Source organism: Nerophis lumbriciformis, linkage group LG11 (genome assembly GCF_033978685.3).
Source record: "Nerophis lumbriciformis linkage group LG11, RoL_Nlum_v2.1, whole genome shotgun sequence".
NCBI classification, from domain to species: domain Eukaryota; kingdom Metazoa; phylum Chordata; class Actinopteri; order Syngnathiformes; family Syngnathidae; genus Nerophis; species Nerophis lumbriciformis.
In genome coordinates, this window is record NC_084558.2 from 5369315 (window position 1) to 5381974 (window position 12660).

The window sequence follows — 12660 nt, forward strand, 5'->3', positions numbered from 1 at the left end:
TTCTAAAAATCCCTTTTTTGTATTAGCCTTAAGTAATATTCTAATTTTGTGACACACGGAATTTTGGATTTTCATTTGTTGCCACTTCAAATCATCAAAATGAAATGAAATAAACATTTGAATGCATCAGTCTGTGTGCAATGAATAAATATAATGTACAAGTTACACCTTTTGAATGCAATTACTGAAATAAATCAAGTTTTTCAAAATATTCTAATTTACTGGCTTTTACCTGTACATGAAATGCATGATGACATGGAAAAGATGATTTCTTTGATGAAGTCCTAAAGCTGTATGGCAGGTTTATTGTGTTACTATGTAGCACTACAATTATTTTTATATGGTTTTCTTTACTTGTCTCTCTTTTCAGACGACCAATAACCTGCAAAGAAAAAAAAACAATAAATAGCTTTTAGTGTACAGTTTAAAAAATGTAACCAAAACAATGCATGCTCTCTTCCTGGACAAGCTCTTCACAAGCTCCACCTCCTCCTACACACCTGGGTAAGGAGGAGGACAGGAGAGCCCCTGCTCAGAGTTTAGCGGATTTAGAGGCGGCTATACCCATCAGCTTGGAGACGTCGTTAGCCGAGGTCAGCCACGATCCACCGTCCGCCACCAGGATGGCTCCTGTCACGTAGGACGCCGCCCGGCTGGCTAAGAAAAGAGTGCAGTGGGCCATCTCTGTCTTGTTGCCTGCTCGCTGCAAAGGAATGGACTGGAACAGACCAGTAGACTCCCCTCTTGGGCCACCTAGATTAAAAAACAAGGACTATGTGTACTGTACTGTGCTGTTGCGTTCAGATACATCATTAGCAGACTCTTTACCCAGTCTGCGGAAGCCCTCTGTGCCAGAGATCGGACCTGGGGCCACGGCGTTCACTCGCACCCCGCTGGGTCCCCACTCCACAGCCAGGTGCTTGGTCATGGCATCTGGGAATGAGAATTACCATGGTGGAAGATTTGGTCCATAGATAAGTGACAGTAAAAATCGACTCGGAAACCGAGCTTACCATTTGCCGCCTTGGCAGAGCCAGCATGCACCTGGAGCGCTTGGCCCTTGTATCCAAGTGTTGCAGAGATGTTGACAATGCTGCCCCCGTGATCCTGACAACCAAAAAATGGGGAGACAAAATAAAAAAAAAGGTTATTTATTCAGGACAATCTGATTTCCAGACTGTGTACGAGCAAGATTTAGCATAGTTGCTTAATGTGTGGTCCCAAGACAGAAAAAACAGGAACACAGAATGACAATGTCATGTTAAAAACACAAAATGCTCTAAAATGTATTCATAGGCTGTTCCAGAAATGACAGCACTGTTTGTCCAAAGGTTGTTTTTCTGTAATGTCTGGATGTCAAGGTGTCCTCTGGAGGAGGCTCTGGTGCTAAAACCTCCCCCAGTCCTTAGTTTAATGAGTGTGGAAAGTGGAAGTGAGGCTCGTCGATGGAGCATTTTACAAATTAAACAGCTATTTTTCAAATGAAAACAATTTTCAAAATTAAGCATTTCATATTTTGTCAAACTGTTACACCGACGAACAGAGGCTTTTGGTCAATGATTTTTAAAATGCCATTTCTATTGTGTTTCCAGTGAGTGAGCAGGTTATGATGCAATAATTATGTGTAAACATATCATGGAGTGTAAAAACATTTTAGCCCAGTTGATTGTAATGGCAGGTTTAAAATGATGCAGACTGAACTTGATTAGTCTCGACTACTGTAACGTATTATTTTCGGGTCTCCCTATGTCTAGCATTAAAAAATTACAGTTGGTACAAAATGCGGCTGCTAGACTTTTGACAAGAACAAGAAAGTTTGATCATATTACGCCTATACTGGCTCACCTGCACTGGCTTCCTGTGCACTTAAGATTTGACTTTAAGGTTTTACTACTTACGTATAAAATACTACACGGTCTAGCTCCGTCCTATCTTGTCGATTGCATTGTACCATATGTCCCGGCAAGAAATCTGCGTTCAAAGAACTCCGGCTTATTAGTGATTCCCAGAGCCCAAAAAAAGTCTGCGGGCTATAGAGCGTTTTCTATTCGGGCTCCAGTACTATGGAATGCCCTCCCGGTAACAATTAGAGATGCTACCTCAGTAGAAGCATTTAAGTCCCATCTTAAAACTCATTTGTATACTCTAGCCTTTAAATAGCCCCCCTGTTAGACCAGTTGATCTGCCGTTTCTTTTCTTTTCTCCTCTGCTCCCCTTTTCCTGGAGGGGGGGGGGGCACAGGTCCGGTGGCCATGGATGAAGTGCTGGCTGTCCAGAGTCGGGACCCGGGGTGGACCGCTCGCCTGTGCATCGGCTGGGAACATCTCTACGCTGCTGACCCGTCTCCGCTCGGGATGGTGTCCTGCTGGCCCCACTATGGACTGGACTCTTACTATTATGTTGGATCCACTATGGACTGGACTCTCACAATATTATGTCAGACCCACTCGACATCCATTGCTTTCGGTCTCCCCTAGAGGGGGGGGGGTTACCCACATATGCGGTCCTCTCCAAGGTTTCTCATAGTCATTCACATCGACGTCCCACTGGGGTGAGTTTTTCCTTGCCCGTATGTGGGCTTTGTACCGAGGATGTCGTTGTGGCTTGTGCAGCCCTTTGAGACACTTGTGATTTAGGGCTATATAAATAAAGATTGATTGATTGATTGATTGAGTTTTGCTAATGAGCTTGATTTGTTTGTTAAAATAAAGTGTTGGGTCCAGTGTGACCCGAAGGTACTTAATCACCTCTGCAATATCACGTTCAACATCCCCCAGGAACACACTAGGACTGCTTTAGCTTTATTGATTTTGTTGTTGTTGAATGTTTTCGCACTAAACACGATTTAATGAGCCAATTCTGGACACCCATTAGGGCCGATGAGAGGATGTTTGATGGTTCCTGTGTGCTTTGGCAGGTGTAAAGATATCGGCATCATCAGCATACATTTGAAAGCTCATATTCAGGCAGACATTTGCAAAATAGAACCTTGTGGAACCTCCAAAGTATAAAATATACTTTGATCATATTTACAATCCGAACTGTCAGACAAGTGTAAGCAAAAGTATGTATACCGAAGGCCTGACAGACATGTAATTGAGAGAAGAAATAAGGTGTCTGTTACCTAGTGTAATTTTATAGGTACTGCAGGAATTAATACACGTGTAGGGAATAACAGCATCATCCATCCATCCATCCATCCATTTTCTACCGCTTATTCCCTTCAGGGTCACGGGGGGTGCTGGAGCCTATCTCAGCTGCTTTCGGGCGGAAGGCGGTGTACACCCTGGACAAGTCGCCAACTCATCGCAGGGCCAACACAGATAGACAGACAACATTCACACTCACATTCACACACTAGGGCCAATTTAGTGTTGCCAATCAACCATCAGCTAGGTAAAATTAATTTGTGCAACATGATTATTACATTGACTGTACTTCTCATTTTGGACTGAGCAGCCAGATCCTTCCATATGTCATTTGTTCGTATTTCCTTCTGAAAAAAAACACCATATCTGGATCTCATTACACATGTCCTGTACTTCTTCAGTACACAAACAAACACTTGTGGAGTACACGCAACAATGTGTGTGTACATACATTAAAAAAAAAAGTCCTAGAGAGAGTTACAAGAGGCTGCACATCAAATAATAGCTAACCCTGGTAGCTAAGCTTGGCCAAATGGCTATTATTACCTAGTGTGTGTGTGTTACGTGGACGTAGTATAAAGGGAAACTGCACTTTTTCTATCGTTCACAATCATTATGAGAGACATGATGATGGATTTTATTTTTTTAATGCATTCTAAATATTAAATTAATGTGATCACAAATCCGCATACAATAGAGCCTATTATGCCTATAAAAGCCCTTAAAAAACATCCAAACACCTCCATGAAGGTTTTATATACATGATGTAAGAATATATGTAATGTAATAACGGGCACATTTATAATAACATTTAATATTTACGTATTCTGATCATTGTAAGCAAACGCGGCACATTAATTGAAAAAAACGCATCACAATGTTTGCTTTTTTTTTTCCATCACTGATTACTACTCACTGCAGACTTTATGAGAGTCAACAAACATAATAAAACATCACTTGCTGTACAAGGTCTGCTGTCATTAGGATGCCGACTGCTAGGATGTTTATTTATTCCCATTTAGGTGAAGAATGACTCATAATACTCACTAAGAAACGGGGTGGGGGCAGGGGGACAAAGTGTCTTTTCGTGCCGTTCCCGTCAGTTCCGGGTCCTAAATGGCGGTCAAAGTGTACCAATTTATCGGATTATGTCCTCAACCCATCTATTTTCCAGGTGAGATGCATGATTTATGATCTAGAATAAACTTCCCAGGAGCAAGAAAGCGAGGAAACAGCAGACCACTCGATGATGACAATATAGACATGCATGGTAGTGATCACATCACCGCTATAAATAGTTTTTCTGCGTTAGCGCTTATAATAACAATATCACTAATACTTGGTTAATATTCAAGTCCCAAAATGTAAATGGGGTATTGTTGGCACTTTTTGAATGGTTATTTTTTGTATTTTATGGGCGGAATAGAGGACCTCCCATTGGCTCCGTTGTAAGCGGACCTTTACTTAATATTTATAATGTATTTTCAAAAAATCCATCCATCATCATGTTTTTCATAATGATTGTGAACGATAGGCAAAAAAAAAGAAAAAGTTCAGTTACCCTTTAAATGCTGGAGAAAGATATATATTTTTTGTTTATTTTATTTTGGTCTTTTGTGTTGTTCATGGACCATTTGTTGATTTGGTGTAGCTTGTTGTATGGTAAAAGTATTTGTGTTTTATATTGTACTGCTTTTTGTGTACTTGTCTGATAAAGAAAATAAAAAATGGTGGAAACCGGAAGAAGTCAGCATATAAAGTCAGCATATAATGCTTCCAGCACATTTAGCTTAGCTCCCTGTCGGCAGCCGCGTGAATTTTTTTCTACATTTAAAAAACACTTATTGTTGTCTACATAACATGTAAGGGTGGTGCTTTGATGAAAACTTTGCAGAGTTTATGTTTTACAAACCCTCTTCAAGTCGCTTTCTGACTGTATCTTATCAGAGACCGTCTTATTTATGTGCAAAAATCCTACCCTAGGTCAAGCCCCCTTCAACTAAGTCTCCAACCCGTCAGTCTTGTTGTAGTTTTTAGCGCTTCCATATAGAGTCTGATGATAAATATTTTAGAACTGTAAGCTACTTTTTATTAGTAATGGCAGCAGCAGAGGATTTTAGGATGCATGTGCATGTACGAACCAGTCTGCCCCAGAACAATAGAAGAGAGAAAGGAGCTTGTTGACTACAACTGGATAAAAATGGCGGATTCGTGCAAAGCTCTTTGGGTAAACCGCTACCATGTGTGGAGTTATCCTCTGATCTAACTAAGGAAAAATACATCACTAAAGTTTTAAAATCTAAACGGCCTGTTTGGAGCAAGTTTGGAAGAAGGCAAGATTGTTTAATGAATATCTCCACCATGCCTCCATGGTTGCATTTTACATTTACGGGACTTATGGGGAACCTAAATACACAAAAACAGGTACCAACAGGTAAGAAATGTTGGTTTTGCATAATGAGATTCCTTTAAGGATGTCTTCAGAGTTTTTTCTGTATGCTATCTAACTTCTACCGCCCTCTTATGGACATTAAAGAGGCGTGCATCTAAAGCAGCAGAGCTTTACTGTACCTTGAACCACTTCTCGTACACAACTTTGCTGGTGTTGAACGTTCCCATCGTGTCTATCTCCATAACTGTCTTGAATGCGTTGAAGGAAAGTGCAGATGCTGGGCAGAGGAAGTTTCCGGCAGCATCTGTCACATACAACAAAATGAAAATGCTCTTATTTTGTGATACATCAGACTAGCACGAATGACCTTGCATTAGTGATATGTATTCTATAAGATAAAAGGCTACAGAGAAGGGCGTTGGAGTTTTATGATACCAGAAAAGTTAATAATTATCCTACAAAATCTTTGGCACATGACCTTTGCTTCTGGCACATCATTCCATACACTTTTTTTTTTCCCATTTCTATTCTTACTGTTAATGAGAATGTCTACACGGCCCATTTCTTTCAGCGTCTCATCCACGGCTGCAGCGATGCTCTCAGGCTTCCTCACGTCCAAGCTCAACGGGAGGCAGCGACGTCCCGAAACGGCCGATAGCTTCTCAGCAGCCTGAAAAAGACATTCAATAATATCACCCAAGGCGAACATATTGACGTTTTGGTAAAAAAAAAACATGAAAAAACCTTCACCTCTTTGAGCTTGTCAATGTTCCTGCTGGCGATCACTGTGTCACAGCCATGCCTGAAAGAAAGAACATATAACTTATTATATCGTCCTCTGAAGCAGCATCTTTAAAGGGGAAATGCACTTGTTGGGGAAATTTGTTTATCATTCATAATTTTTATGAGAGACAAGAACACATATTTAACTTTTTTTCATTGTAATTTGTAATAATCGGCTCGTTTTAGGTGGCTAGCAATGGTGCTAATGGCAGTAATCCATTTTGCCTTTAAATCACTCCAAAAATGCATCCAAAAAGCCAATAATACTCAAGTATTAGCAATATTGGTATTGTAAGCGTTTACACAGACAAATTTTTTTTGGCCGCGCCGTGATCTAAAAGTGCTAACCAGCTTGTGCAGCTGCAGTGTTGACATACTGAGCTGCTGCTCATGATCACCTGTTAGCTGGTGAAAGTTAATTTTAAATTATAAATCATGCCTCTTTCCTGGATAAAAAAAAGGTTGTTGACATAAACCGAGAAATTGGTCATCTGTGACATTCGACTTTTCCCGGGAGATGGCGAGAAAGACACAGGAAGAACGCACGCTAGTTTGCGACAACAGCATTTTTTTTAACCCTTCCGGAGGATTGTGATTAAATCCTTATCTAAAAGGCAATATGTGACCATCCCATCAGTCGGTATCTTAGTGAGAGCAGACATTGCACAGTAAGTGATTATTTTATTATGTTATGTTAATTTAATTTATTATGCGCCCCCCGACCAACTGTTATTGTTTTCTCATGAAGTCTGTCATGATTAGCTACCATGATTAGTAGTAGTTTTTGTTGAAGGAAAAAGCAAACGTGATACGTTTGTAAAATGAATACGCCAAATGAAGAAAATATGTAAATATTACATCTAACTATGAATGTGCCTGTTGCTGCATTATATACTTATAAAACATTGGAGGTGTTTTGATGTTTTTTTAGAGTGCTTTATATGCTTCATTGTTAGCTGACTTTCATTAACGTTTATTTACAAGTTAGACTTCATAAAAAAAAAAAAAAAGGGTTTGTCTCAAATAAGGATTGTGAATGATAGGCAACAGTTTAAAAATGAATACGCCACTGTATACTTAAAATTAATAAAATATGTAAATATTACATGTAACTATGGATGTGCCTGTTGCTGCATTACATACTTATAAAACATTGGAGGTATTTTGATGTTTTTTAGAGTGCTCTATAGGCTTCATTGTTAATGTTTATTTACAAGTTCGGTTTCATGAAAAAAACACACAAAAAAATGTGTTTATCTCACATAAGGATTGTGAATAATAGGCAAAAGTTTAAAAATGTATACGCCACTGTATGCTTAAAATGAAGAAAATATGTAAATATTACTTACATATTTTCTTCATTTTAAGCAAATAAAGAAAATATGTAAATATTACATGTAAATTACATGTAATATTTACATATTTTCTTCATTTTAAGCATACAGTGGCGTATACATTTTTAATGAATTTTTTCTCATATTTTCTACATGTAATATTTACATATTTTCTTCATTTTAAGCATACAGTGGCGTATTCATTTTTGTACTTTTGCCTATCATTCACAATCCTTATGTGAGATAAAAAAAAATTTCATGAAGCCTAACTTGTAAATAAACATTAATGAAAGTGTACCCCGCCTTCCGCCCGATTGTAGCTGAGATAGGCTCCAGCGCCCCCCGCGACCCCAAAGGGAATAAGCGGTAGAAAATGGATGGATGGATGGAAAGTGGCGCAGTGGAAGAGTGGCCGTGCGCGACCCGAGGGTCCCTGGTTCAATCCCCACCTAGTACGAACCTCGTCATGTCCGTTGTGTCCTGAGCAAGACACTTCACCCTTGCTCCTGATGGGTGCTGGTAGCGCCTTGCATGGCAGCTCCCTCCATCAGTGTGTGAATGTGTGTGTGAATGGGTAAATGTGGAAGTAGTGTCAAAGCGCTTTGAGTACCTTGAAGGTAGAAAAGCGCTATACAAGTACAACCCAAAGTCAGCTAACAATGAAGCCTAACAGGCACATCCACAGTTACATGATGTAACTACATCATGTAACTGTGGATGTGCCTGATGTGTCTTTTGATGTTTTTTTTAAGAGTGCTTTATATGCTTCATTGTTAGCTGACTTTCATTAACGTTTATTTACAAGTTAGACTTCATTAAAAAAAAAAAAGGGTTTGTCTCAAATAAGGATTGTGAATGATAGGCAACAGTTTAAAAATGAATACGCCACTGTATACTTAAAATTAATAAAATATGTAAATATTACATGTAACTATGGATGTGCCTGTTGCTGCATTACATACTTATAAAACATTGGAGGTATTTTGATGTTTTTTAGAGTGCTCTATAGGCTTCATTGTTAATGTTTATTTACAAGTTCGGTTTCATGAAAAAAACACACAAAAAAATGTGTTTATCTCACATAAGGATTGTGAATAATAGGCAAAAGTTTAAAAATGTATACGCCACTGTATGCTTAAAATGAAGAAAATATGTAAATATTACTTACATATTTTCTTCATTTTAAGCAAATAAAGAAAATATGTAAATATTACATGTAAATTACATGTAATATTGACATATTTTCTTCATTTTAAGCATACAGTGGCGTATACATTTTTAATGAATTTTTTCTCATATTTTCTACATGTAATATTTACATATTTTCTTCATTTTAAGCATACAGTGGCGTATTAATTTTTGTACTTTTGCCTATCATTCACAATCCTTATGTGAGATAAAAAAAAAATTTCATGAAGCCTAACTTGTAAATAAACATTAATGAAAGTCAGCTAACAATGAAGCCTAACAGGCACATCCACAGTTACATGATGTAACTACATCATGTAACTGTGGATGTGCCTGATGTGTCTTTTGATGGTTTTTTTAAGAGTGCTTAATAGGCTTCATTGTTAGCTGACTTTCATTAACGTTTATTTACAAGTTAGACTTCATTAAAAAAAAAAAAAAAGGGTTTGTCTCAAATAAGGATTGTGAATGATAGGCAACAGTTTAAAAATGAATACGCCACTGTATACTTAAAATTAATAAAATATGTAAATATTACATGTAACTATGGATGTGCCTGTTGCTGCATTACATACTTATAAAACATTGGAGGTATTTTGATGTTTTTTAGAGTGCTCTATAGGCTTCATTGTTAATGTTTATTTACAAGTTCGGTTTCATGAAAAAAACACACAAAAAAATGTGTTTATCTCACATAAGGACTGTGAATAATAGGCAAAAGTTTAAAAATGTATACGCCACTGTATGCTTAAAATGAAGAAAATATGTAAATATTACTTACATATTTTCTTCATTTTAAGCAAATAAAGAAAATATGTAAATATTACATGTAAATTACATGTAATATTTACATATTTTCTTCATTTTAAGCATACAGTGGCGTATACATTTTTAATGAATTTTTTCTCATATTTTCTACATGTAATATTTACATATTTTCTTCATTTTAAGCATACAGTGGCGTATTAAGTTTTGTACTTTTGCCTATCATTCACAATCCTTATGTGAGATAAAAAATTTTTTTCATGAAGCCTAACTTGTAAATAAACATTAATGAAAGTCAGCTAACAATGAATGTGCCTGTTGCTGCATTATATACTTATAAAACATTGGAGGTGTTTTGATGTTTTTTTAGAGTGCTTTATATGCTTCATTGTTAGCTGACTTTCATTAACAAGTTAGACTTCATTAAAAAAAAAAAAAAGGGTTTGTCTCAAATAAGGATTGTGAATGATAGGCAACAGTTTAAAAATGAATACGCCACCGTATACTTAAAATTAATAAAATATGTAAATATTACATGTAACTATGGATGTGCCTGTTGCTGCATTACATACTTATAAAACATTGGAGGTATTTTGATGTTTTTTAGAGTGCTCTATAGGCTTCATTGTTAATGTTTATTTACAAGTTCGGTTTCATGAAAAAAACACACAAAAAAATGTGTTTATCTCACATAAGGATTGTGAATAATAGGCAAAAGTTTAAAAATGTATACGCCACTGTATGCTTAAAATGAAGAAAATATGTAAATATTACTTACATATTTTCTTCATTTTAAGCAAATAAAGAAAATATGTAAATATTACATGTAAATTACATGTAATATCTACACATTTTCTTCATTTTAAGCATACAGTGGCGTATACATTTTTAATGAATTTTTTCTCATATTTTCTACATGTAATATTTACATATTTTCTTCATTTTAAGCATACAGTGGCGTATTAATTTTTGTACTTTTGCCTATCATTCACAATCCTTATGTGAGATAAAAATTTTTTTTCATGAAGCCTAACTTGTAAATAAACATTAATGAAAGTCAGCTAACAATGAAGCCTAACAGGCACATCCACAGTTACATGATGTAACTACATCATGTAACTGTGGATGTGCCTGATGTGTCTTTTGATGTTTTTTTTAAGAGTGCTTAATAGGCTTCATTGTTAGCTGACTTTCATTAACATTCATTTACAAGTTAGACTTCATTAAAAAAGAAAAAAAGAAAAAAAAAGTGTTTGTCTCACATACAAGTTTGATCATATTACGCCTATACTGGCTCACCTGCACTGGCTTCCTGTGCACTTAAGATGTGACTTTAAGGTTTTACTACTTACGTATAAAATACTGCACGGTCTAGCTCCGTCCTATCTTGTCGATTGCATTGTACCATATGTCCCGGCAAGAAATCTGCGTTCAAAGAACTCCGGCTTATTAGTGATTCCCAGAGCCCAAAAAAAGTCTGCGGGCTATAGAGCGTTTTCTATTCGGGCTCCAGTACTATGGAATGCCCTCCCGGTAACAATTAGAGATGCTACCTCAGTAGAAGCATTTAAGTCCCATCTTAAAACTCATTTGTATACTCTAGCCTTTAAATAGCCCCCCTGTTAGACCAGTTGATCTGCCGTTTCTTTTCTTTTCTCCTCTGCTCCCCTTTTCCTTGAGGGGGGGGGGGGGGGGGGGGGGCACAGGTCCGGTGGCCATGGATGAAGTGCTGGCTGTCCAGAGTCGGGACCCGGGGTGGACCGCTCGCCTGTGCATCGGCTGGGAACATCTCTACGCTGCTGACCCGTCTCCGCTCGGGATGGTGTCCTGCTGGCCCCACTATGGACTGGACTCTTACTATTATGTTGGATCCATTATGGACTGGACTCTCACAATATTATGTCAGACCCACTCGACATCCATTGCTTTCGGTCTCCCCTAGAGGGGGGTGGTTACCCACATATGCGGTCCTCTCCAAGGTTTCTCATAGTCATTCACATCGACGTCCCACTGGGGTGAGTTTTTCCTTGCCCGTATGTGGGCTTTGTACCGAGGATGTCGTTGTGGCTTGTGCAGCCCTTTGAGACACTTGTGATTTAGGGCTATATAAATAAAGATTGATTGATTGATTGATTGAAAATAAAACATACTATTTCTCGCACCTCATGAAGATTTCAGCTATCCTGAGTCCGATTCCTGATCCGCCACCAGTGATAAATGCAACCTGATCTCTAGAAACACAGGCATAAATTGTGAGATGCAAGTAATTGTACTAATGACAATGACACATATTTGTTCTCGTACTCTTACTTGAGTAAGTTGGGGCTGTAGATGTGTGTGTATGAAGTCAGGCAGTCATCAGTTCCAACATCTTCAGGTAGCACATCACCTGATCTTTGGAGCTCAGCCATGCTCAACAAAATAAGAGTACCTGTAAGAACATAGCATTCAGAATTAACAAACACAAGTAAATGATCCAACAAGTAAATCTGGTAAATGTTTAGAAATATGTACAAAGTCAGCAATGGCTTTAAACCAAATAATTATAGTCACTAAGATTTTTCTCATGTTAAAAAAACACCAGACAGACCAGGATTGTCATGGAAACGTGCTAAAATATAAGATAATCGCACTACTATTTGCATGAGTGAAGCATGAGTGAAAATATTTAGCACATTGGATTTTAGTCTTTTATTTTTATTTCTAAGAAACATAAATGTAAGCTAAAAGGCAAACTTATGCTAGCATCTTGGTGAGGTGAGCCCAGGCAAGTGACATGTAGCTAACTTTAGCCTGTGTTGAGCGTTACCGCCTGCTGGCGAACAAACGTGTCAATAACGTTTAAAATACCTTTTTCAAAACACGAATTTCCAAAGTTGTCACCAGCCGAAGTCGGAATTGCTTCATATGCCCCCTTGCCCCTTACTTAAGTGGGAACTATTTGGACCTTGGACGCTAGTTTTCCCGAGTCCTGTTCGCAAGGCATTATGGGAAATTGAGTTTTTTTCCCCGTCTCAATATTGAAAATGGTCCAATAAAGTCTAGTTAA

At 37.8% G+C, this 12660-nt stretch overlaps 1 protein-coding gene across 2 annotated transcripts; it reads right to left on the minus strand.

Annotated features, from left to right (window-relative positions):
• Nucleotides 1-189: 189 nt before the first annotated feature.
• decr2 (2,4-dienoyl CoA reductase 2, peroxisomal) lies at nt 190-12617 on the minus strand. 2 transcript variants are annotated; one of them, XM_061967617.2, is made up of 10 exons: nt 12463-12614; nt 11922-12044; nt 11774-11842; nt 6292-6343; nt 6076-6211; nt 5721-5845; nt 1014-1107; nt 829-933; nt 565-753; nt 190-382 (listed from the first exon to the last, which is right to left on the minus strand). In XM_061967617.2, the coding sequence occupies exons 1-10, from the start codon at nt 12516-12518 to the stop codon at nt 351-353; spliced, it is 981 nt and encodes a 326-aa protein (XP_061823601.1). In that variant the 5' UTR covers nt 12519-12614; the 3' UTR covers nt 190-350. The 2 variants fall into 2 exon arrangements, with proteins under 2 accessions (XP_061823601.1, XP_061823602.1); XM_061967618.1 differs by having other exon boundaries at nt 218-382; nt 501-753; nt 11922-12042; nt 12462-12617.
• Nucleotides 12618-12660: the final 43 nt, after the last annotated feature.

Excerpts from the sequence above, each read along its gene's own strand:
- decr2 (XM_061967617.2), bottom strand. The coding sequence starts at position 12,518 with ATGAAGCAATTCCGACTTCGGCTGGTGACAACTTTGGAAATTCGTGTT. Across the intron at positions 6,344-11,773 it reads ATAGCTGAAATCTTCATGAG|GCATGGCTGTGACACAGTGA; the intron begins GTGCGAGAAATA and ends TCTTTCTTTCAG. Across the intron at positions 383-564 it reads CGACGTCTCCAAGCTGATGG|GTTATTGGTCGTCTGAAAAG; the intron begins GTATAGCCGCCT and ends TTTTCTTTGCAG.